Source organism: Anthonomus grandis, chromosome 22 (genome assembly GCF_022605725.1).
Source record: "Anthonomus grandis grandis chromosome 22, icAntGran1.3, whole genome shotgun sequence".
Taxonomy (NCBI): domain Eukaryota; kingdom Metazoa; phylum Arthropoda; class Insecta; order Coleoptera; family Curculionidae; genus Anthonomus; species Anthonomus grandis.
In genome coordinates this window covers 31,043,130-31,067,818 of record NC_065567.1, presented here as the reverse complement: position 1 = coordinate 31,067,818, position 24,689 = coordinate 31,043,130, and the positions used below count along the sequence as shown (strand labels likewise).

The window sequence follows — 24,689 nt, the reverse complement described above, 5'->3', positions numbered from 1 at the left end:
CAGAACGGAAGGGGTAAAATAATATCAAATGGTACTTTTATTTTTAAATGGACGCTCGCATGACTGAACTCAGTAGGTCAAAACCGTCTTGTGATACCATTTGTTAAGTAAGACATTTCGCGCGCGAAAGTGCTCAACGGTACGAGTTGTGTCCAAAAAATGGTTTGTTAATTTTTTTTTTAATTTTAATCTTAATAGAAAAATGTGAAGCTTATTGTATAAAAATATTCAAAATTTCACAACCAAGATACTATAGTGATTTTGATATATTAGTAAGTGCGCACTTGTACGATTTGAGCGCTAAACTGGGTTTAAATTTGAAGGTTTTTTGGGTCTTTTTAACGATTTTTTATAAACTTAAATATTTCAAAAATACCTACTCAGAGGAATTATATTTCTTTTAATATGCCTAATAAAATATAGTCATTTAAAACTTAAAATACCGCGCTTCGATATTACGTATCTAAGTAACATAATCATATCGTGCATAATCAATTTCCTATTATATTCGACCGAATTGCATTTTGCACGCATGCATAGCTCATAATGACATAATAGGTACCGCATTTTGAAAAATTTCATATTGATTAGGAATAATAACATTATTATTAAAAATTGCTATTTCAATAAATCCTGTTATGTTATGTTATGTTATATTCAGGGACGGATGCATAGGGGGGGGAGGGGGGGGAGGCTCCCCCCCCAATGAGAATGTGCAGTTGGTAAAAATTTCCCAGAGTTGGTAAATTAAAAAACTCAAGTTTTCAAACCAGACTAATGACACACTTTTATAAAAACATTATGTGATAACCTATTTTTTAAAAACCTTAACATAAGCATTTTCTTAAAACTAATTTTACCAAATACAATAATGTCTGTCAATAAATCGTTGACTCGGTGTTATTCTTAATATTTCTGGGACGTCGCGGCCCGATAAACAAAATGATATCGGCACATATCGCTTACAAAGATTAACATGAAATTCTAGACCTTGATCCTTGATTTATATCAAGTTACAACTGAAGACTTTTTGGTAAAAGCCCTATTAATTTTTAATGTAGGTATCCTCTCTTGCAAAGAATAAAATATACACCTTAACGTCCTTAACTTTCAAAACAAAATAATTTTATACGACATTGCAGCAATTCGATTTACCGCTTATAGTGTGAATGCACATTTAGCTATATTAAAATCAATGCGCACTGCCCGCTAAAATGTCACTTGTCAAAGTCAAAAGAAAAAATTTAGTTTTGGCGGCAACAAACAGGTGAATTATTGTTCTTATTCAGTTTTTAAATACATTTTGAAGTTTTGGATAAGTTTTGGTGTTTTAAGATGGAAAAAAAAGTACGTTCGAATAGAATAAGAGTTCAGTGTTTATCGTGTGGTTCAGAGTTTGTGAAAGAATATAAACCTACACATGAGAAAAAGATGCACGGCGGAAAATGTGTAGCAATAAAACTAGTAGGCGCTCCAGACAATCCTTTTGTTTTGGCGGCAAAAAAAAGACGAAATGAAGAAGTTAGCGAAGGTAGGTAAAAATACATACTAATACAACTAAATCGCGGGTTTGGCCTTGTAATGAGGTAAAAAGTAAAGGAGATGATATAGTCAAGATTGTTTACACCCCTTTTAAAAGAGGGGTGTGCTAAAACCACAAAATTATCTAGATTTTTATATTCATTCATTATATTTATTCAGTCATTAAAAATAAACAATACTTAATTAGCAAGCTTAATTTCGCGATAAATTATTACCTACGTATTGTATTGTTTTAGCATCGTCTAGTTCGAAAGAAAATATACTTGAATTGGCAGTGAATAAAAGAAAGAGCAAAGAAGAATCTAAAGGTAAGCTGAATATAGAATATAATAGATATATTTTGATAGGTTTTTGCGTTTAAAGGCCGGTTTACACGCTACGAGTTATCGTACACGTGTATAGCTTATACACGCTACGACATAGTGTGTAAATAGCAAAACGTACTTCTCACGGCAAATAAAATAAAAAAATTACACATTTCGTAAAAACTTTAGTTTTGTATTTCGATTTTATATTAGCCAATAAAACGTACGATAATTCGTAATGTATAAACCGGCCTTATTAGTGGTTATAGGGAAAAAGAACACAAGAACTTTTTCTGATTACTGATTTGGATTTGTAGATGTAACAAATACTAAAAAGCCAAAACAGTTAATTACCGTTTTTCCGGAAGCTGAACAAAGTAAAGACATTTTAATTGAGGAGCCTGAAAATGAAAACATTGAAAGCTACACATTTCAGGAATCAGAACATGGTATGTTTTATTAGCCAACATATTGGTCTAGTGCAACACAAAATAATAAAATGTGCAATATCTTTTAGAAACAGGAGATGATCACGAACATTTTTCAGACCGCATAAGCTCTAACTCTAAGACTCAACTTAATAGTGATTCGATGGATAACTTAGCTGATCAGTTAATAGTGCCTAATTTCTCATACGTGAATCAAAATCAAAAGTTCTTCATGAATCCTTCGGACAAAAATTCCGAAAATGACTTCATCCAAGAACAGAGCGAGAAGGCATCATCACAAGGTAACATTAGTATTTACTAGATAAAAATTAAAAATTATATTTTTCACCTAAATAAACTATTTTCTTTTTTAGTGGAGAATATTTCTTTGAATTTTAACGTGAACGAAGAAGAATTTGATAAAACAAAGCCTTCCACAAGCCAAAATAGTCAAGAAGACTTTGACAATAATGTGTCAGATGAAGTAGACCACAATAATTGGTTTGAATGCACTGGCAGTTTTGCTTCATTATTAGATCATTTAACTAATGCTAAGAATTTATTAACTAATATCCAAACTGATTGTAATATAGATGAATATATTACCATTATCCAGATTTTGGATATTACTAATACCATTAAAGAAAAATGTGAATTAACACGAGTGTCGTGTGAATCTTATGTTTCCGTTTTAGAGAAGAAGCGTAGCATTTACGAAGTAGATAAACATGTTGGAGATAATATGATGATTCTACATGACCCCGGCATAAGACAAGAAATTAAAACAGACAAAGAGCGAGACTTTCTCATTGCATTAGGACCCCACCAACCTAATTTAAGAATGTTTCCCAGCGATGGTAAAAATCGCTTCAATTCTGGATGGTATAAAGAGTATCCTTTCTTAGAATATAGCACAGCCAAGGATGCTGCTTTTTGCTTTGTTTGTTTTTTATTTCCCACTGGCGTAGGAAGGGAGAAATCCGAGTTAGCTTGGAGTAAGAATGGAGTCTCATCATGGGGAAAAATGAAGAGCTCTGGATCAAAAAAATTAGGGAAGTTACAGCAACATTTCAGTTCCGTCTCACATAAACAAGCCTTGCGGGATTATGGTAATTTTACTAATAAAGCAAACAACATTGATATTTTAATTAACAAGGAACAAAGAGTTAGGAAAATTGAAGAAGAACGCATTCTTTGTCAAAATACAGAAGTTGTCAGTATTTTGTTTGATGTGGCTAAAACATTGGGTCGACAAGGATTAGCATTTCGAGGAAACGACGAAAATGATGGAAATTTTGTTCAAATTGTGCAGCTGCTTTCCCGTCACAATCCAATTCTTGGAAAATGGCTAGCAGACAGAAAATTGCGTCCTTACCATGTAAGTTACATGGGTGCCTCTTCTCAAAATGAGTTTATCGAAATACTGGGTAAAGAAATACAAAAAGAAGTTGTCTCGGAAGTAATAAAATGCCCGTTTTATGCAGTGATGGCGGATCATACTCCTGATATTTCAAACAAAGAAATGCTATCAATTGTAGTTCGTTCAGTTGATGAAAATGGTTTACCAAGGGAAAGACTACTGTCTGTTATGGAATCAAAAAATAAAACTGGGGAAGCCACCGCACAAGATATTCTGGATACATTCATAAAGCAAAACATTGCGCCAGCCAATTTAGCCTTTCAATCCTATGACTGTGCTGCCTCAATGTCTGGTAAATTTAAAGGTGCGCAAAAAAAGCTGTCCGAGTTGGTGGGTCACAATATTTCTTACATTCCATGTCAAGCCCATAGAACAAATACAGCTTTGGAACATAGTTGTCACGCTTCATTTATAGTGGCGGAAATGTTTAACACGTTGGAGGAGCTATACGTTTTTTTCAATTCGAGCACCAAACGATTTTTTGCAATGAAAGAAAAATTAGCTGAAGTGGAAAATTCGATTTTAATAAGAAACTTATCCAAAACAAGGTGGACCGCTCGGGCAGAAACGCTAAAAGCTATTAGCATATCATACGAGGAAATACTTCAACTATTAGAAGATATTTCAAATGCTAATGATTATTCAATAGACAATAAAAGCAAATCCAAAGCATTGGGTTTATATAAAAGAATGTTGTGTTTCGATTTTATAGTATGTTTAATGTTCTTAAAAAATATATTTTATAAAATGAAAATAATCACAGAAATTCTGGAACAGGATGATCTGAATATCATTGATGCCGTAAATATGATTTCTTTAACATGTACTTCGTTACGAAATATTCGGAATAGTGAAGAGGATGTAAATAATTTAATCGAAAGTGCCATACAATTTGCAGTAAAATTAAATGTTGATCCGGAAACTGATTTCCGAAAACATCATAGGAGGCGTCTTGTTCCAAAAAAAATTGATACAAATAGGGATAGCTCTGTTAATATTCCATATAAGCAGTTTTATAGAAAAGAATTTTATCTTGTTCTGGATACTTTAATTAAGTTTTTAGATGAAAATTTGTCAGTTGTGCTTCAAAATGTCTCACCATTGACAAACTTATTTTCTTTTCCTTTAAACAAAAAAAAACATAATTTTAACACAAATAGAACAGGCTATCTTACTATTTCCACCCAGTCACAAAATTGATGAATTAGCTTTACAAGCGGAGTTGGAAATATTGTTTGAACTATGTAGCAAGTCAGAAAAAGTTGTTAAGTCCATGCAGGATGTGATGACAATTGCTTCCCAAAATAAACAGATTTTTCCTATAGCATTTAAGTTTTGTAGATTTATACTAACAGCTGGATATTCGGTAGCAACTAATGAAAGAAAGTTTAGTCTGCTTAAATTTATAAAAAATGCCAGCCGTTCAAAAATGAATAACGAACGGCTAGACCTAATCATGGCTATGAAAAGTGACAGAGACATTTTAGATCGTTTAAATATTAAGAATTTAGTAGCCCAATGGGCAAAATTAAAACAAAGAAGACTTAAGGTCATAAGTAATTTGTAAATACTAGTTAATATAAGTTGTAAGTTTTGAATAAGTTTACAGTGAAAGAACCGCACTATAAACAGTATACTTATTTGTTAGAATGTAAAATAAATATTACGAGTTGAAAATTGAACCGATTTTTTTATTTGTTAGTGATATGCAAAAAGAGTTTATTGACTTAATTAATTCTCTAATTGTCTAACCTTCTACTTTATAAGTTGGTTAAAAAAATATCCCAGTTGGTAAAAATACAATTCTTTCCCCCCCCAACACCGGACTTTTCGGTACGTCCCTGGTTATATTCATAATAAAATGTTTGCAAAGTCACTAGCAATGACTTTGCACTACACAAGGGTTTTGCGTTCAAACAAACAATAAATTATGACCAAACTGGTTGATTTATATACAAATGAACCAAAGAGTATCGATATAAAATAACAGCTACATTCTTCTCTTGATTCTATGGAGTACTTTCCAGACTTCACCCTCGTATTTTTTTGTAACAATATTATCTGCATTTCATGTGTGTAAAGTGAAAATAAAATTCTTGCACGTATTGAAGTCACGCGTTACTATTATTTAACCGTCTGAAAGTTTAAGAGAGTCAATCATATTATTACAAATTCTAACTTAAAATACATAGTCACATTTTGGTCATATAACCCAACAAGCGAAGCGTGCCGCGGCTTTTGCAAGCTTAAATAAATTAATGACTTAATTGCTTTATCGTACAAGAAATTTTTTTTTTCATTAAATTCCGCAACAGCGCGTGCGCAAGTATATAGGGACTTAATCCGGTAATTTTCTGTGCACGTAATTGTCAAACTTTAAACGATTTTTTAGGTCAAAAAACAGGGATATAAGATAAGTGAAATTTTTTATACACTTGTAAACCAGAGCATGCTGTCCTTTTTTTGTACGTGCATATTTAGCTCTTTAGATTGTTCAAATTATTTAAAAGTTATTTAATTTGTAAAAATTTTAATTCCGTGTACACGCTTTCACTAGACGTAAAGTATTTTTTATTGCTTTGTTTTCTAACATTTGTAATTTATTTAAGGTCTTTTTTACTGGTTGTTTCCGTAACATGGGATTAGGTACCTTAGATGTGGTTCTATAAAGGCTGTTATATAGAAGATGAAAATAAGATGATGTTAATTACTTACATCTCGAAATCCCACCTTCTTCAATTTTTTTAATAACAAATTAATGTCCACTGTATCAAATGCTTTTCGCAGGTCAATAAACACAGTTATTCTGGACCTATTTTCATGTATCTAGTAAATCTGTTGTTGCTCCCAAAGTGCTTCCTTTAAAATCCGAATTGATTTTTGTTAAATTTGAAGCTTGCCTTTTTTGCTATTGATTTACTTGCTAAAGGTGCTTAACAAAAAAATTGATTCATACTTGTTTATATTAACTGGTTCACCCTTTTTAAAAATAGGCCCTATTTTTGACAACTTTAATTCTTCTAGAAATTGGCCAATAGCTAGGACATTATTTGGTAAATCTACGATTTCAAGCAGTGTTTCTAGTGACAGAATCACTAAAAAAGACAGATTTCTTGTCTTTTACTATCTTATTGATTTCACCCAGATCAATTTTCTTATAGGCTAATACTTTGTTGTACTTCTTCCACTAAAAAAATTATTCTTATATTTTGTTTGCTAATTTATGTCCAATGCAAACCAAAAAATATATTTCATTACTTCTGTGCACAGAAATGAACCAACTTTAACAAATATTCGCAAATACACCTTGACTAAATAAATATAGTCATTTTCATGCCATATACGTTTGCATAGTAAATGTGCAGTAAAGCGTTTAATATTCATTATTTCTCATATTAATTAGATACTCAATATCTTGGAAAATTGGGCAAGTAATATATATAATTATTGGAGACTTGCGTGTGCGCATATGCTACACACCTTCAGTAAAAACTTATTAAAAGCTATCCTGGTCGGCGCATGCTTGTTTAAAATTAACCAGATCAACTATTTTAGGAAATCAAATCGAATGAATTTAAATCGGGACATTGGAGAGGCCACCATGGTGTGTGTACTTACGATTGCGTTTTATTTAACATTATATAATGTCTCTTAAAATATGTTCATGTCATAGCACAATCTTTCACAACATAATGAAAAATCTAAAAATGGGTAAGAGGCCATGACCCGTGCCTGCGGTCGTGCTTCAATTACTCATTTTTTTTATGTAATAATTGGGTTTATCTTAAAATCATAATTTAGACCAGATAGAAATGGCAAATCAGGATATGTTTTATGAAACATTCTCTGTTATATAAAAATTTCAAGGGTAAATAAAAAATTGCGTCTACATTTTTTTGGTATGACGTAATTAGTTGAAAAGATCACAGAGGAATATGACACCACAACTTGTATAGACAGACATCCTTCAATGGATGTCCTGCATTAGTTCAAACTAGATCGAAATGTCCATGGATGAAAATTTTGTACAAATCAATGGATTTTAAATTATCTTCATCCAAAAGATGTTCTGAAAATTATGATTAATTTACTCGAGTCCAATGGATAAATTCTTTTGAGAATCCATTGGACTCATATTTTTTGTAGGTACATCTATTACTGGTCGAAAGATGTGTCTTCATTTTAATGAATTGACATAACGTGCCCACTCCATTAGAAGTGAAGTTAAGTCTCCCCTTGAACATGATTTCCAAAATTTTGGAGAAAAAAAGTTCTAATGCATCGATTTTCTTGAATTTTTCAATGAAAGCTTGAGAAAACTGCAGAGAATCTTTTAAAACAAAAATCAATTCGATCTGAGCACTAGAAGTGGAGTTATGATCCAAGTTACTTGAGACTGTCTTTTTTCTTGAACATGATTTTCCAAAATCCTGGATAAAAAAAGTTCTGATAGATGGATTTTGATGAATTTTTCAATGAAAGCTTCTGAACACTCAAAAAAATCTTTAATTCAATCTGAGCTCTAGAAGTGGAGTTATGACCCAAGTTATCTGAGACTGTCTTTTTTTTTGGACATGATTTCCAAAATCCTAGATAGAAAATGTTCTGATGGATGGATTTTGATGAATTTTTCAATGAAAGCTTCAGAACACTCCAGAGAATCTTTTAAAAGAAAAATTAATTTGATCTGAGCACTAGAAGTGGAGTTATGACCCAAGTTCTTGAGACTGTTTCCCCTTGAACATGATTTCCAAAATCTTAGATAAAAAAAGTTCTAATGCATGGATTTTCATGAATTTTTCAATGAAAGCTTAACAACACTACAAAGAATCATCTTTAAATCTTAACAAAAATGACAAAAATTAATTCGGTCTGAGCACTAGAAGTAGAGTTATGACCTAAGTTACTTGAGACTGTCTTTTTTCTTGGACATGATTTCCAAATTCCTGAATAAAAATAGTTCTGATGCATGGATTTTGATCAATTTTTCATACGGATATTTAGTCATATTTAAAAAAAGAGGAAACCTTTGGACTATTTATGCAGTCTGGGTATATGACTAAATGAACCAAAAGGTTGCATGAAATCTTATCAATGAGTTGCATCACCTTACTATAGATTTTCCTTATGAATGAATTAATGTGTAACTGCGTTGAATTCTTTCAGCAGGGTAACATTTGGAAATCCTTCGTGTGGCTCAGCTTGGCATTCGTCGCCTCGAATTGCCAGCTCCTTCCGTTCGGAGGTTATCGCCACAGTATTGCTGGAGAGGTAAAATTATTATAAAATACAACTTTCAATCAATTACATATGAAATATTCCTTAGCTACATACATCTACATTAAACAACCAACAGCCGATCCGTCAGGTGTCAGCAGGGTTCCATCTGAATCCTCCTCCACCCCTGTCACAGTTTCTCCCACCTTTTCCTTTGAACCCTCAGTTTTTCTCAGCTGCTAGGAATTTCCATAGGAGCGAACACCCTTCTAATGGATTACTTCCATCTCCAATTGGAAATCTTTTTAGCCCAAACTTGATTAGGCAGAAGCCACAAAGTGATGCCCAGGATGAAGAATACAGGTGAGTATTAAGTGAGCACTACTATAATAATAAATAAATATACGTTTATTTGCCAATATAAAGATATCTAGAAATTACATCAGCATAAAACGGGACTCACATAAGCTGCACTAATTTGCCAAATGTTTGTGAAATTCTTGACAAGTCACATTTCGGTAGTAAAAGTCACATTAGGGAAAAGGACACTTTTCAATATTGTAGTCACATTTGAAAGTTTCTTTTCAAGTCCTTGACATCCTTTTGACTCTTTACTAGTAACACTAATACAATAAATAAGCCTAAAATTTTAATTATAACTTTAATAACTCCAATGAAGATAATACATAAAATACATTTTAAGAGTTATTCACCAACTTATGGAATATTGATCTTTTTGTTTTTTGTATGCAATTTTTAAGATCATTCTTAAAACACTTATGTTTCATATTGAAGAGTTTTGGTGCGATATATTTAAAATGTCTTTGACCAATAGCTTATTGGCATATTCATTTTTCGTTTTTCTGATGGTGTAGGGATGTGCTAAAGGACTTATTTGAATTTTATTCTTTTTTGCGTCCATTAAAAGAGTAAATGAATATAATTTAATGCCGCTAGGTACTGCTTTAGATACTTAAATTTCGAAACTAATCCTGTGATCTTTCTCGATTTGTGTAAACCATTTTAGATGCTAATCAATATGAATACCTAAATATTTCATGGTGCATGTCTCTGGGATAAATATTGATCGATTTACTTGTATAGGACCTAATTTTTGTAGGTTTTTTGCGTATGAACTGAAATTCATGTATTTTGTTTTATCAACATTAAGTTATAATTTGTTTGCCTCAAACCAGTTCGTTATTTTCAAAAAGTCGCTTTCTGCTTCAATTTTTAGACTGTTCCCATTACGGTATCGTGTGCGTAACTTATATTCTTTCTATAATACAACTCACGACGTTTCTTTCTCAGGAAATCTTTAAAAGAGGAAGCGGAAGAACTGGAGAAAGAAAGGGAGCAGAACGACATAACCACATCCTTTGAGGATTTCGGACTCGAGTCGACATCTTCAGAGCCGTTCCCTCCAAGCACGAAGACATTCGTCCGAGTCAACATTCAGGGAAAAGACTATAGTTATACCTCATAATATTATTAGAAGACACTTAACGCACTAGTATTATTATTAGTCTATTTTATGTGTAAGATCTAACCCCTGTAGTAATATATGTGTTAAAGAATAACCTGTTTGATTATACCCAATTTATTGTGCCAAATGATGGTCTTTTATATGATTTAACTAATTTAAAATGTGTTAATTACAACAAGTTGTCACTAAACTGTTTTGTTGGAAATGATAAATGCGGTTAGAGTTGACATAACAAAAACAACCAAAATGGTTTTAAACATAATTTAATCATATTGAAGAGGGAAAATATAAATATACTAAAAGTCACTTTAAATATTATTTTACAGGTCTTTTTTACTGCAACTTTATTAAGGCCAAAGAAAACATTTAGGGGATGATCAGGCAACCCCCCAGCGCAATGCAGTCCCGGAAAGTTTCTTGGTTGTGCCAAAATCAAAGGGGTGATGATTTTTTCGCTTTATTCTGGTTGCGGTCGACGGGAAAAAAAACCTGACATTGTCAACCGGGATAAACTGAGATAATCTGATTTGTAAGGAACGACAAAACATGTTTACATTTACTACAACTAGGAAGATATTTATTTATATGCATGTATGTATTTACGTTAAGTATAAAACGATTACAGATTTTTTTAGTATATTCAGCTATTTTATTCGAAAGAAGTAAAAAAAATAATAAATTTGATTTAATTTCAAACAATAACCAAAAAATGGCAGCAACTGATGACGTTTTTTATACACAAGCAACTGGTTCCACTAATTTATTGTAGTTATAGAATGATTCGGTTGCTACCATTTCAAGAACCTGAAATATGGCATGGCAAGATTAAACTTCATATCGTACATTGTGAAACTATTTTTGATATATCTCGGGCATCACTGCCTCAACTTGTTGACGCAATTAACAAGGAAAACTGTGCATGATTGAACATTTAATTTATTAAATTATTTAACTGAACATTTTATTGGCAAAAACATACAAAAACTTTATTAACTAATCATATATAAATTAAAAACTACAGCAATGCCCAGGGCTCCACCTATTCCGCAATGACAAACCTAACTATCAAGTGTTTTCTTGTTCTGCATTAAAAATGAAACGACACCTAAAACCGAAGCCATTTTAGGACCAGCTGTAACCTTCGTATTTATTTGCAAAAATAGTTTCATGAATGTTGTAACAGAATGCCTAACCCGTATTTCACAGTAATATCTGAGCTTACAAAAGCTTCCCGGATAGAGCAAGAAACCGTGTCATATCACATCATTAACAACAAGAAAAGCTTTGTAAGCACCCAAAACAAAAAAAAAACTGCGTAAAAAAATAAACACTTCTTAAGTGACTAACGTGACGAGTCCTTTAAAAAATAATAGTTTGTGTTTCTACCACTAGCTGAACCACAAAAACCTACAAGTATTAATTTAACTAACGATAATTTATATTTTACTTAAAAGCCCAGTCAATGGGCTCTGAATCCGGGTCGAACGCGGCCCACAAAACAATAAACTGTGTTACGGTGGGTTACGAACATTTTTTTTTTTGCGAGCAAAAATAATATACAAGTTTGACCGGGGCTTGAGAGGCTGGGTCCCCTTATTGTTGTTGTTGTTGATAGATGTGTTGTTTGAATTAAATATTTTGTTGGTTTGTTGTTGTATCATCTAAATAGGTGAAGTGCTGAAAAGGGAGCCGGGCGATCACATGGCGTACTTGCGAGTCCACTCGCGCGCTAATTCATTGTACTTTTCGCGGTCTGTTTTATATATCCTAGCGATTTCTGGGACTAGTGGGTCGTCCGGGTTTGGATCGCACAGCAGTGAGCAGATTGACAAAAGTACTAAAACAGAAAATGCAAATTAGTAAAAATCTAGTAAATCAGCTAGCAAAGTCTTATATTTTTTATAAGGTTATAATGTTCGGTCATACAGGGTGTTATTTAAGTACGTTGCCAAACACCAGGAGGTGACTTAAACCCGAAAAACATAATTTCGTTCCCATCCTTTTCTAATTTTTAAACTGAGATAAAAGTATGTAAATGACAATTCGATTTTTTCACCTATTTTACATATCATCGTTTCATTTTCTAGATAGTGTATGGATTGGCTAAGAATAGTGTTTTTCTCCCGTAATGTGTCTAATTAAACCCAAAAACATTATTTAACTCCCATCCTCTACTTTTTAAACTGAGATGAGGACGTATAAATCGGAACTCGATTTTTCCACCTTCTTCACCTAATTTTTCTAAAATTATTTATTGAGTCTTTTAAATATATTTTTTCTGAAGAAAAAAAAACTCCAAGTCGCGGTCTCAAAACATTCAATATATATATGTCACGAAGGTTACATGTTTTTTTTTAGTGCTAAGCAGGTCATCTAGTTTATAAGGTCTGATGATGCTTTATTAGCGAAACATGTAACCTTCGTGACATATATATTTTCTTCAAATATATAATCATGCTTTCCTTTTTCTTAAATTCTTTTTAGTTTTTCTTATAATAAAGAATTAGGTTTCAATTTTGCCTCATTGTTTTACCACATTTTCTTGGAACTTCTTGTAAACATAATTCAAATAAATTAAAATGTTTAAACCCAAAAAATCAACAGTTTTTGAGACTGCTTTAAATTACTTCAATTTTCTTTTAGCTTCAACTGCCTAGAATTACTAAAATATATCTATTTTGCTCTTCCAGGCACTTGCAACAAAATTAGGTTTAAGAGCTAGGAACCCTTAAAACATTATTTATTTTGAATACTTAAGGCAATTAATTAGAAACTTCTTTTTCAGGCACTTAAAACAGAAAGAGAGGCTTAGAAAAATGATATGATCAACAATTTGCTACCTGAACTGACACAACAATTTGCTCTCTGTTCCAGGTACTTGAAACAAAAAGAGACCTAAGCATAGAAAAGCTAGAAAAATATGATTCTTCAGTTATTTTCTCCTTATCAAGTAATTTCAATGCTTCCTTCCACATGCCACATCCAGTAAGTTTGAGGTAATTGTGTCACAATAGCAATATCATGAAAGATCTTCTATTCATAATTAAAAACAGAAATGTTATGATCAACACTTAACCACCTGAAATTACTGAAATATGTATTTCTATTCTGCTCTTTTAGGCACTTGACATTTTAGGCAACACCAGAAGAATGATTGCTTTGATCATGTAAAACTAGATTTTTATTTTATGACCCAAGGCTAATTACTTTTAAAAAAATACATAGAACCTAACTAGGTTTAAGAGAAGAAATATTACAATAACCCTTAAGGTCAATTTTGTATTATGCACAAACCCAACAAGTTAGTCTAATGCAAAAATATGATTCAATGAATGGTAGTGATTTTGTATATCACCTTAAGACTAAGAAACTCCCAATTTTATGAATTATGAAGAGAAAAAAATGGGATTCTAAGTGTAGGATCATTGGCAGGTATTTGCAGATTTTAGTACTATGAAATGGATTAGCAGATCTTATATAGAGAGATTTTTAACAATGAACAAAAAAATATTACAATAGACTCAGTGTAGGCTAAGATATAGGATGTGAATGGCATTTGTAAATACCTCAACATAATAGGGGTATAAAATGTTATAACATTTACTCTCTTTAAGTAATTGAACTACTTTTCTTCTTTTAGTTGAGAGAAATTCAAAGAAAACACTATACAAATCTGTTGAATAATACTAAATAACTGAATGATAACAATGGAATTCAAGAAGGGTCAATCACCCTACCTGTATGAGTTTATTGGCCTTCCTTTAAGGTTTCTGAGAAACATATGCCATGAAATATTCAGTCAGTCATGATACATTCTTTTTTTTTTTGCATATTTTATCCATTAATTGAACAAAATGGACATTTTAAAATCTGTATGCTAATAAATAATAAAACCTTAAAAATTCACATGAAATATATCTCAGACTAAGTAAATCACCCATTTTTTAGTTCCCTAATAACATAAATTTAAAAAATCATATTGCTTACCTTTGGAAATCGTTAGTGCTGGAGACCACTGAGACCTTAAAATATCAAGGCAAATACTACCATTACTATTTATATTTGGATGGTAGATTCGTGTGGTGAATGCAACTTTGGGAGGTTTGAATGGATAGTCTGTGGGAAAGTGAATTGTTAGGAAAAACACACCACCTTGGTATGGACTGTCGGGCTAAAAAGAAATTGAAAATTTATTATTATTAGTATTCTATAAAATACTTAAATATTATCGAAAATTGAAGAAGGAATATATAATAACCGATACTTACTGGTCCCATAATTGTGGCTTGCCAGTGGAATACTATAATAAATAAAAAAAATATATATTAGTAAATATACAAATGCACTTTTACAAATAAATTTCATAAACATATTTTATGATGACAAGTTACAAAACAAAAATTCATAACATTTTGATAAGTTGAAAATTATATAAACAACAATATTATAATCTCCAATGGAATGTAATATGCAATTTGTTTAACCAAACATTTCGCAGAAGCTTGCTTTACAATATGCCATTAAGATATATGTATTAACTTGATAATGGGTCCCTGTAAAAGCTGAACAAAGCAAATTCCTTTTTTAAAATTGAAGCTTGGTAAAGAGCGGAAACATAAATATATGATATGACTAATAGAAACTGAAATTTATGCATTGGCAAATTTCGGTTTCTTAAGAATAATAATTTAAAGAGTTCTCTTAATGGCACAAACACATTCCTCCTGTGCATGAAGTATGAAACTCAGTTTTGGTTTAATTTTATTTATTTATTTGTCAATGTATATAACACTTCAAGTACACATTAATTAATTAACAGTAATCTATAATATCAATAAACTATACTTGGCTAAACTTGTTCTAGAGAGTGGGGCTAGGGTACTATCCCAAAATGAGCAACTATTTTATTCACTGAAGACTTAAATTGAATTAAAGAAGTACCAAAAAAATCTTTCACATATCTTTTCACTGTAGAAGCTGTTAATAGGACTAGTTAGTAAATAGGGTGTTCTGCAAAAGGGAACATCGAGAAGGAAAAAGAACTTCTAATAAATCCAGGTTCGATTTAGATCATATCTGGCAAACCTTTGAATATGGATCAGAAAATGAAGTGATAAAATTATAATGGAGAATTCAAAAAAGAAACCTCACTAGGTGAATATATAGTGTCTTCAAGGCAGACATATTTAAATTCAAAATATATATTACAGCCAATAAATTCATATACCACTTTTACTGATTTAATAAATAGATAGAATTTTTAGGACACAATATCTATTAATCAGCATGAATCCTTCCACTAACCAACATGAAGGAATTCAGCAACACCAAAGAATGCTTTCAAAATGACAATTTTTTTAATTTTTAATTTAAAAGAATGCTGTTGCAAGTTTTTGGTTGCAGCTGTTAGTTTTAGGTACTCTAATATTGTCCCTGAATTTATTATTGTAAGAATGGTAAGTGTTGTTAAAAAAATACAGTTTTGTTCTTGTGACAATATAAGAGGTATTCATACAAGTATATGCAAAGTATGTGAAAGTCAATGCTGAATGATCCCGAACCATAATGGCATAGTCAGAAACTAATTGAATTACCTTCAGACCAGGTGGTAGCAGTCCAAAGTCATCAAGTCTTTTAGTCATGAATTGATTCAGAATATTGCTTTTGACTTTACCCTGACCAGCAACTGATGCATCATCAGAAAACAGTAAAACTTTTACATCAGGAGGTGAACCAACAATCAACAATATTTATAGAAAAGAGAAAAAAATATAATGGTCATAAAATAGACCCCTGAGGTACCTCATGATCTAGTCGGCTACATTCCTTTAAAGTTTTATTGTTAAACAGACATTTTTGTTGTGATTTAATTTAAGTAGGATTTCATAAGACACAATCAAAGACATGTCATGTTAAAATATTGCCCCTCAGTAAACTCCTCTGCTATGTACCCCGAGTAGGTCCAAAATAGCTAAAGTGGTGGAAGCAGAGAAGTTGGACGATAGTTATTAGGGTCATTTCTATCCCTATTTTAATGAATAGTTTTCGCATTTTTAAGGCAAGAAAAAAATGTGCTTAGTCAGCAGAGTAATAATGACATTTCTAATAGATTTAATTAACTTTGTATTCTAAATATCTGCATTGTTTTTGTTTTTTAGGGTGTCAATTTAGTAAAGTCCGCAGCATCTATAACTAAATCTTTAACAGATTTATAACTAAAATAAATAATAAAAAAGGACTAAACATTAGGAACATTAATTAGAATATTTTCTATTAGGAACCATATTTAATATTGTTAACTAAGAAGTATACAAGATACTTGTCTTTTTATTTCTCAAGTTTAAATATTAAAGTCCTTAGGTATACATTATTTATTTTAGCATAAAGATGTCTTATTATTTTCTGAATTTTCTCTAATGTGTGATGCTGCTTGTAGTGTCCATATCACTATAGCATATTCTAAATTGGTTCTTACTAGTGCATTTAATACAGAATTAATGTGAGTGAAATTCCTTATATTTATTAGATCAAAACCAAGAGCATAATGCTTTATTGGCGATATCCTCAAAATGACTTTGAAAACCAAGTCCTAGACTTTTACTTTTGTTTTGTTAAGCAATGGTTTATTATTTCTAAAATAAGTAAATGTAATATCATAAAGTCCTCTAGTAAAAGTGACTGCGAAGCATTTACCAATGTTAAGTGACATATGCATTTTTCACAGAGTTTAGATCTTGTAACTATTTCTTAGTCTGTTTCTGAGTTTACATACAATTAAAGATCTTAAAGTCATCAGCAAAAAGGAGACTTTTGGAAGGTTATCGATAAAAATTAAAAAAAGCAATGGCCTATTTTGCAGCACACCAGAAACTGCGGAAACCCCCAAACATTTTAACAACCTGTTGCCATGAGGTCAGGTATGGTTCCACATATAATCATACTCATTCATGAATGAGTATATATTTTTTTCTTATACGTGAAATCATACCAGACCAAAGCCGAGCAGAATTTGGCGATCCACAGAATCTAACACTAATTGTTTATTATTACAAAAAAAACTGATCCTCAAAGGAGGAAAACCATTGAGAAATCTTTAAATCATGAGATTCCAATAGAGAGTCAATAAAGATGGTCCTAGTTACAGTACATACATTACAGGTATATAACAGTTATGATGAATAATGAATAAAATTATGAGCTATAAAATTGTAACTGAACAAGATAATATAAAAAATTATTGTTAATTGTGGGTCACAGCAGGCAAGGGACTAAAGGGAACCAACCACCATTTACCAAACCAAATGTAATGATATATTGGTTTCAAGATTTCTAATATGGAGTGGAATAACATTAAAGAATTGGACAAAATAGCATGCTAAAGTCTGTTATAATGTGTATATCTAAATAAATTCTAAACTAGGAGGTACTATTAACTGTAGCCTCAAGCAAATGTAAGTATACGAAGGTCTCGGAAGTACTGCCTACAAGAATCTATATCCCAGGCCAATCATGATTCTGATACATCTCTGTTAAGGCTTCCTGTACATGGCTAGAGGATACTACATGTAATAGTCCTTAAGTATCTTGCCATAAAAAATATTCTACTCAGTGTGCCTAACAGGCAATTTACATGTTCTTTCCATGTTAATTTAGTAAAACTCCTTGTGAGACCACGCCTGGTATATAAAGTGACTTTTTTTAAGCTAAAGTTTAAAAAAAAAAAAAAAGTTTAACTTGTTGGTCTTCGAAGCATTTAGGCAAAGTCTATTGGCCAAAAACCATTCATGAATTTTTATTACTATTTAATATTTAAATGTTGAATAGCAGAATACGAAGGACCTTGTGCAACACCATGATTTATGTTTCTGTCAGTTGACACAACATATTGACTGAAGGTATAACTCAATTGGTCTCACACCATTAACATCTACATTCAAGCAGCTCTATTTACAGTAGGTTTAAGGTGGTGTGAGAAAGTAAGAGTTAGGTCCAAATAGACACCCAACTCCTTGAATGAGTCAAGTTGCTTCAAGGGGATAGCACATATTGACACGGAGAAAAGACCCTTAAACTAATAAACTTTATAAACCCATTTTTCATTAGCAAATAGTAAGAACCTATATTCCAATAGGGAGCAAAGCCGATTGAGAAAAAGGCTGAATCACAATGGTCATAGGTGAGTTACATGACAGGTACACAACAGTTGAATGATAAATAAAATAAAATAAAGAAGTAAACAAAATAACATGAAGGTTACCTGTGAGTTGTAAAGGCTCTAAAGGGAAATATCAATACTACCTCAATATAACAAATATCTATGAACTACCGGCTTTACTAGCTCTTCGATTAAAAACTGTTCAGCTAATACAGTAGGTTATTATCAACCACAGTTAACTGCTAATGAGATAACAGTCACTCATAACACACAAATCTTATAATTAAATGTATACTAACTTATTTTTATGTTTGTTTAGATCCTTCCTTACTAATTTAAAGCGAGACTTAATAACATTAAAAGCCAAATTTTTATTTACCGCTAGTTTATTATATATCATATTCCAGCCGAGAGGGATTTTCATTTAAGGCGAGGGGCACTTATAACAAATTAAACAAAAAAAGCATAGTAATAAATTTAAAAAAAAAATTGAACTTACGATCATCTCCAACAGGTCCTGCTGAACATTGTGCTGGAGGATCTCTTCCCAGATCTTGTAATTCCTAAAAATATCAAAAGAAAAATGTGAGATGGGACACCACGAGCCTACATTTTCCTGTGATAATAATAGACACTTGAAAGTCAGGGGACAAATATGGTGAGGTTAGAAATAAGTTGTGAATGTGGGCATGCTTTCAATCAAGGTTCGCATAAATTCTATATAGATTTGGGGCCGATTCGGTAAGGTCAAAAGTGCTGGTTAATGTTCTTAATAATAAGTCCAAAAGGGAAAAGTTGATAATAACTCAATGATTAATGAATAAATGAGAGATATTTTATCTAATTACATGATAAAAATTGAGAAAATATTAATAAGAATCCACGTATGAAACGCTAGAATGTTCCGTTTTGTTGAAAAAATCTGTCTTCAAGATCCTATTGCACATACCCCTCTAGGGCGTTTAACCACTATAGAATAGATCCGCACAGCCCCAAATTTAGGGCTGCCGCATGCCCCCAAATATAAAGTTAAGCTTACCTTATTAATTCGTTTTAAAGCCATTTGATTTGTAGTAATATGTGTGATAAATACTGGTTTTTCACCAGACAATGAAACGGCCAACCAAGGACCTCTCCGTCGACTGCAAAGATCAAAGATGGCCTCCTTCCAAAACACGACTTAAATGAAATAAAACTTGAAAAATATTTTTTACGAAATTATCACTTTTCTGAACTTTGGTGCGTTTTAGAATTTATTTACAAACGTAGACGGGGTTGACGAGAGGGTGAGAAACTGACCACGTTTGAAAAAATTGCCTTAATATTAAAAGAAATAAAAATGACTAACAACCTCCCTCATGAAAATTCTGATTTTTTAGTGTATTATTCAGGGAATTTTGGTTCTCCCCGATGAAAATCCCTATATTTGTCACTAGAGTGGCGATACCAACATAACAATATACACACTAGACACGGGTTTCGTAAGTTGGTAGCAACTTGTTAAGGAAAATTTACGCAAGGCGCGTTTGTTCAAATTAAAATTCAATTTATTATAATTAAAATCTCTAATACTTGTGCATCCAATTTCTTATAAAATTTCATATTTCACACAAATAAAAAAAAATTTAATTTAAAAACCCTCTGAGCTGAGTTTATTTTTTTACCATGTTGCCGCTTGTACCATATTCAGAAATTAAATCCGGACCAATTTACCGATAACCAACTAATTGACATTTGACTTATGACTTTCTTGGAGCGTGCGTGTCTGCAACCATTTCTTTTTGCCCTCTCTTCTAGAGCATAAACGTTCCTCGTGTTGCTTTTTTCGCAAAAAGTGGGTATTTTTCATAAGAAAACAAACAAAACACCATTTAAAATCAATCTCTTTCTATACTTTCAGCTCACATAAAATGGAAAACGAAGCCGGAGACTGTGTTGACCTGTACTGCCCCAGGAAATGGTGAGTAACATAAACTTCACCAACACACGTGTTTTTTCCATTTATAACGTCTTCATATTAATACATTTATTAACAAATCCTTAAAACCTACCCCTCAAGCACATAAATACATTCTGTAGAAATTTAAACATAAACCTTGCATCACTTAACCTTATTTTACAAATATCCTTTAGCTCTGCTTCAAACAGAATCATCCATGCTAAAGACCATGCTTCGATTCAAATAAGCATTGCTGAAGTTGATCCAGCCACTGGTAGAATGGCTGACACCTCCAAGAGCTATGCCTTGTGTGGAGCTATCCGCAGAATGGGCGAGTCAGACGACTGTATTGTGAGGTTAACCAAGAAGGATGGTATCATTGCCAAGTAAGTCCTTAAGTGATAGTTCAAGCTGTTGTATTATTAAATAGAGCTTTCTTAAATTAGGAACATAGATCTGGAAACCTGGAAATTAAACCCCATTGAGACCAAGAGAACCAGATTAATGTTTTAACAAATTTTTAAACCACATTATTTTACACTTGCATCTTATTGAATTGGCAATATTTGGAATACCATGATCTCCTAATAGTGTTTTTTTATTCATATTTTTCTCCTCTCATGTGTCATCTCTGTTGATGTTGATGACCGCTATGGAAACTATGGAAATTTCTTTTTCATGTTGTGCTTGATGGATCAGAGTGGAATACATCCATGTTTGTTTAGTCTCTAATGTTTCTTAACCAGGACTTTTTCTTTCTCCCTATGTCTTGTTTACCTTCAATTTTTCTTTCCAATATTACTTTTAGTTGTACATACTCATTGTACCATATTAGATGTCCCAGAAAGGCTGTTTTCCTTATCTTCATGATACTGACGAGGGTGGTCTGATTCTGTATCTCCACATTTCAAAGGCATCAAATTTATGAAGTTCTTCCTGCTTCACTGTCCATGTCTCACAACCATATAAGAACAGGGACCACACATATCACTTTACTGTTGTTGGTCTCACCTTGAAGGAAAAACCTGGATTATACAGTTTTTTCTCATTTACGAAAAACTTTATCTGCCTTTTTTTATAATTTTTAAATTTTAAATTTTGCTAGTAATGTATACAGAAAAATTATTTTCTTCTGTGGTACAAGAATGGACATTTCTTGTACCACAGTGATGTGTTTCTGAAAAATAAGATTCTGAACAACTTAGTTTTAATTTAAAACTCATATCACACTATTGTGTCAAAAAATAGCAGCAAATTCTTATGCTCTTAAGATGGTAACGGGAAAGGTTAATTTTGGGAATGTCAATCATTGAGTATGCCCATGTAATTTGAGTAAAGAGACAACTGTTTATCACTCCTAAAATCTTTATCTTTCCTTCCTTATTTATGGCGGAATGTGGTTGCCTGGTTAATAAGAAATTTAGAAATATGAACACAAGAAATAGGCATGAATATACCAGTTGACAAGCTAAGAATCTTGCCTATACCCAAGTTTATTACTCCAAAGAACATTTATATTTGATGGTAAAAAATGCCTTAATGAGCTCTTAGTTGTCGAAAGCTATTATGAAATAACTGAATTTTTGTCAAGATTGTTCAATCATTGTACCTAATTTGTTTGTGGCATTCATTGTTTCAGTTTTACATTAAATAGAACTGTTCAAATCTATTTGTGTATATGATTTTTCTCCTTTAACAGCTTTCTCAAGAAATTTACTGTTATGACAATAAAGCAAATATTTATTTATTGAATTATATTGTGAATGTACCCTCAAAACTAATTTGTTTTATTTTATTTTTTTAACTAATAATATTCTTTTTTGTTTCAGGAACTTCTAAGCAGCCCGGGGATGTTATGTTAGGTTTTTTAAATGTACAACTACCAGTCTAAATAAAGAAATATGACTAAAACACTGTTTCTATAATTATTGTTTTTTATTTCACCTTAAAAAAATCCAAATCAATCAAAAATACTTTATTGTATGAAGAGTTCAACACTCTATTATTGAGTTAAATTTGACATTTATAAAAGGCAAGAAATATAATAAATTATAAAGGAATGGATATTTAGAATAAGCATGATTATTAAAAAATAAATATTAGATGAAATGATTTCTATAATTTACACACAACAGAAGAGATAAAAATAAATACTAAAATTGTTAAAACACAGTTTTATAAAGGTATAATGTATCATTGAAAAATTTGCCTATAGAGAATAGTAGGCCTTAGTCAATGAAACCATCCTAACTTACCTAATTAGAAGCAAGTCAATGATTGAATTCTTAGTCAAAGTAGTTTTGGGGATGAGTCACCAACAAACGAAAGTAAATAATCCATTAATGTCAATAGATCATTTATATACAAGAGAAGTAAAAGTAGATCAAGCACGGAGTCTTAGGGAACTCATTGCTCTGATAGATCACTTAATCCTTTAACAATTTATAGCCAGTTTAAATTGACCCCTCTAAAACTGTAATGGGAAAGGTTCCGCAGAATTTAACATTTTTTATGAAAGTTTTTCGTTTATTATTTTGAGTAATTACTTATTAACCTTGGTTTTAAAAATTTAAATAAAGCTGGTAAATTTAATCACATTTAAAATAAGACCACTTTTATGCATGTGGAGGGCATAAAAGTGATAGAAAAATGAATTTCAGTTGTACAAGAGGTGGGTAAAGTATCGGAAATCGAACCCCTAACACACTGTATACCAGACCTCTTTGGATCTGGCTTTTATCTGATATATTTTGTTACTAATAGTAGTTCTGTTTGACCATATTTATTACTCGGCGATAGATCATTTTATAAGTGTTAAAATAGGTACAGATGAATGTTATAGAGTAATCAGAATAAAGTGTTTGGTTTCTCCAATAATATAGAGTCTGGTTCACAAGCTTCTTGTCAGGCCGGACTCAGCAGGTTAGATTGGGTAGTGCTAGATCCAGCAATATCAATGTATGTTCTGGTGTACCTCAGGGTGGACACTGCTCACCATTAGCTACATGTTTTGAAAATAGTGCCTTTTTATTGTTTGCAAATGACCTGAAATTTTATAGAGTAATCCAGACTCCCAAAGACCAAATTTTGTTACAGAATGACCTGAATAGGCTAAATAATTGGTGTGTCAACAATATCTTATTCTTAAACATAAAGAAATGTAATTATATTAGTTTTCACAAAAGAAGTAAAAAAGTTGTAACATCATACAATATAGAGGGAAGCCCTATTCAGTATTCTGATACAATCAAGGATCTTGGCATTTATATTGACGATCATTTAAATTTTAATATACACATAAATAATATAGTGGTTCTGGGTTTTGTTCTGCGTAACTGTAGAGAGTTGTAAGACAGTGTACATGTCTTTGGTGGTTTCTTTATTGGAGTATGGCTCAATGATTTGGTCCCCCTATTACATGAACAGCTGCCTGGCCCTTGAAAGGATTCAGAATAAGTTTTTGAGATTTTGTCTATTTAAATTAAATTTGGAAATACCGAACGATCATGTTTATGATGATGCACGGGAAGTGCTGGCTATGACAACATTGAGAGAAAGACGTATTCGTGGTGATTTAACCTTTGTATTTAAGCTTCTCAATGGTCTGATTGTATGCCCCGACCTTCTCGGTAGAATTAGCTTCAATGTCCCCTCAAGACTCTTGAGACGAAACCGACTATTTGCTTTGCCTTTTCACAGTACCAACTATGCCACTCACTCCCCTATTGAAAGAACCTTAAATATTATCAACCATGAGGAAATTGAATTTGTGGGCATTGGCTTGTCTAGTTTTAGGAATCAAATTAGAGAGATTGTTGATTTTATGTTGGTTTGCCTGTAAAAACATATTTGTATTTTAGCTATTTTAAGTTATGGTTAGGTGTAACTATTGAACTTTGTAATATTTTTTTTTGTAATGAATAAATAAATAAATCTCTCTATAAAGAGTATATAAAAATCTTATATTTTTAGAGGATATTTTTGTCAATCCTTTGGTTGCCCAAGGTTTAACTGATCTTAAAGGAAATTTTTCGTCAAATATACCAACCCATTTATTATTAAACTGTTCCAGAGGATCTGGAGTTACTGTTATAGATTCCTAATCTGTTTGTTATAAATTATTAGCAAATTCCTTGAAATTTCTATTGTTATAATTTCTTATTGATCTATTTATGAGTTTGGGTTTTTCTATTTCCA

General features: G+C 31.8%; 3 protein-coding genes across 3 annotated transcripts; 2 read left to right on the top strand and 1 right to left on the bottom strand.

Moving 5' to 3' along the window:
- Nucleotides 1-1,431: 1,431 nt before the first annotated feature.
- On the top strand, nt 1,432-5,288 carry LOC126748454 (uncharacterized). Its single transcript, XM_050457708.1, has 5 exons — nt 1,432-1,531; nt 1,779-1,850; nt 2,165-2,296; nt 2,365-2,577; nt 2,650-5,288. Exons 1-5 carry the CDS (start codon nt 1,432-1,434, stop codon nt 4,893-4,895), a joined length of 2,763 nt encoding a protein of 920 aa, XP_050313665.1. The 3' UTR covers nt 4,896-5,288.
- A 5,357-nt stretch (nt 5,289-10,645) lies between these two features.
- LOC126748360 (ubiquitin-conjugating enzyme E2-17 kDa) lies at nt 10,646-19,930 on the bottom strand. Its single transcript, XM_050457528.1, has 5 exons — nt 19,593-19,930; nt 19,053-19,116; nt 14,667-14,698; nt 14,386-14,569; nt 10,646-12,235 (listed from the first exon to the last, which is right to left on the bottom strand). Exons 1-5 carry the CDS (start codon nt 19,614-19,616, stop codon nt 12,096-12,098), a joined length of 444 nt encoding a protein of 147 aa, XP_050313485.1. The 5' UTR covers nt 19,617-19,930; the 3' UTR covers nt 10,646-12,095.
- Nucleotides 19,931-20,280: 350 nt separating this feature from the next.
- On the top strand, nt 20,281-22,417 carry LOC126748361 (40S ribosomal protein S21). Its single transcript, XM_050457529.1, has 4 exons — nt 20,281-20,387; nt 20,454-20,513; nt 20,687-20,878; nt 22,322-22,417. Exons 2-4 carry the CDS (start codon nt 20,464-20,466, stop codon nt 22,329-22,331), a joined length of 252 nt encoding a protein of 83 aa, XP_050313486.1. The 5' UTR covers nt 20,281-20,387; nt 20,454-20,463; the 3' UTR covers nt 22,332-22,417.
- Nucleotides 22,418-24,689: the final 2,272 nt, after the last annotated feature.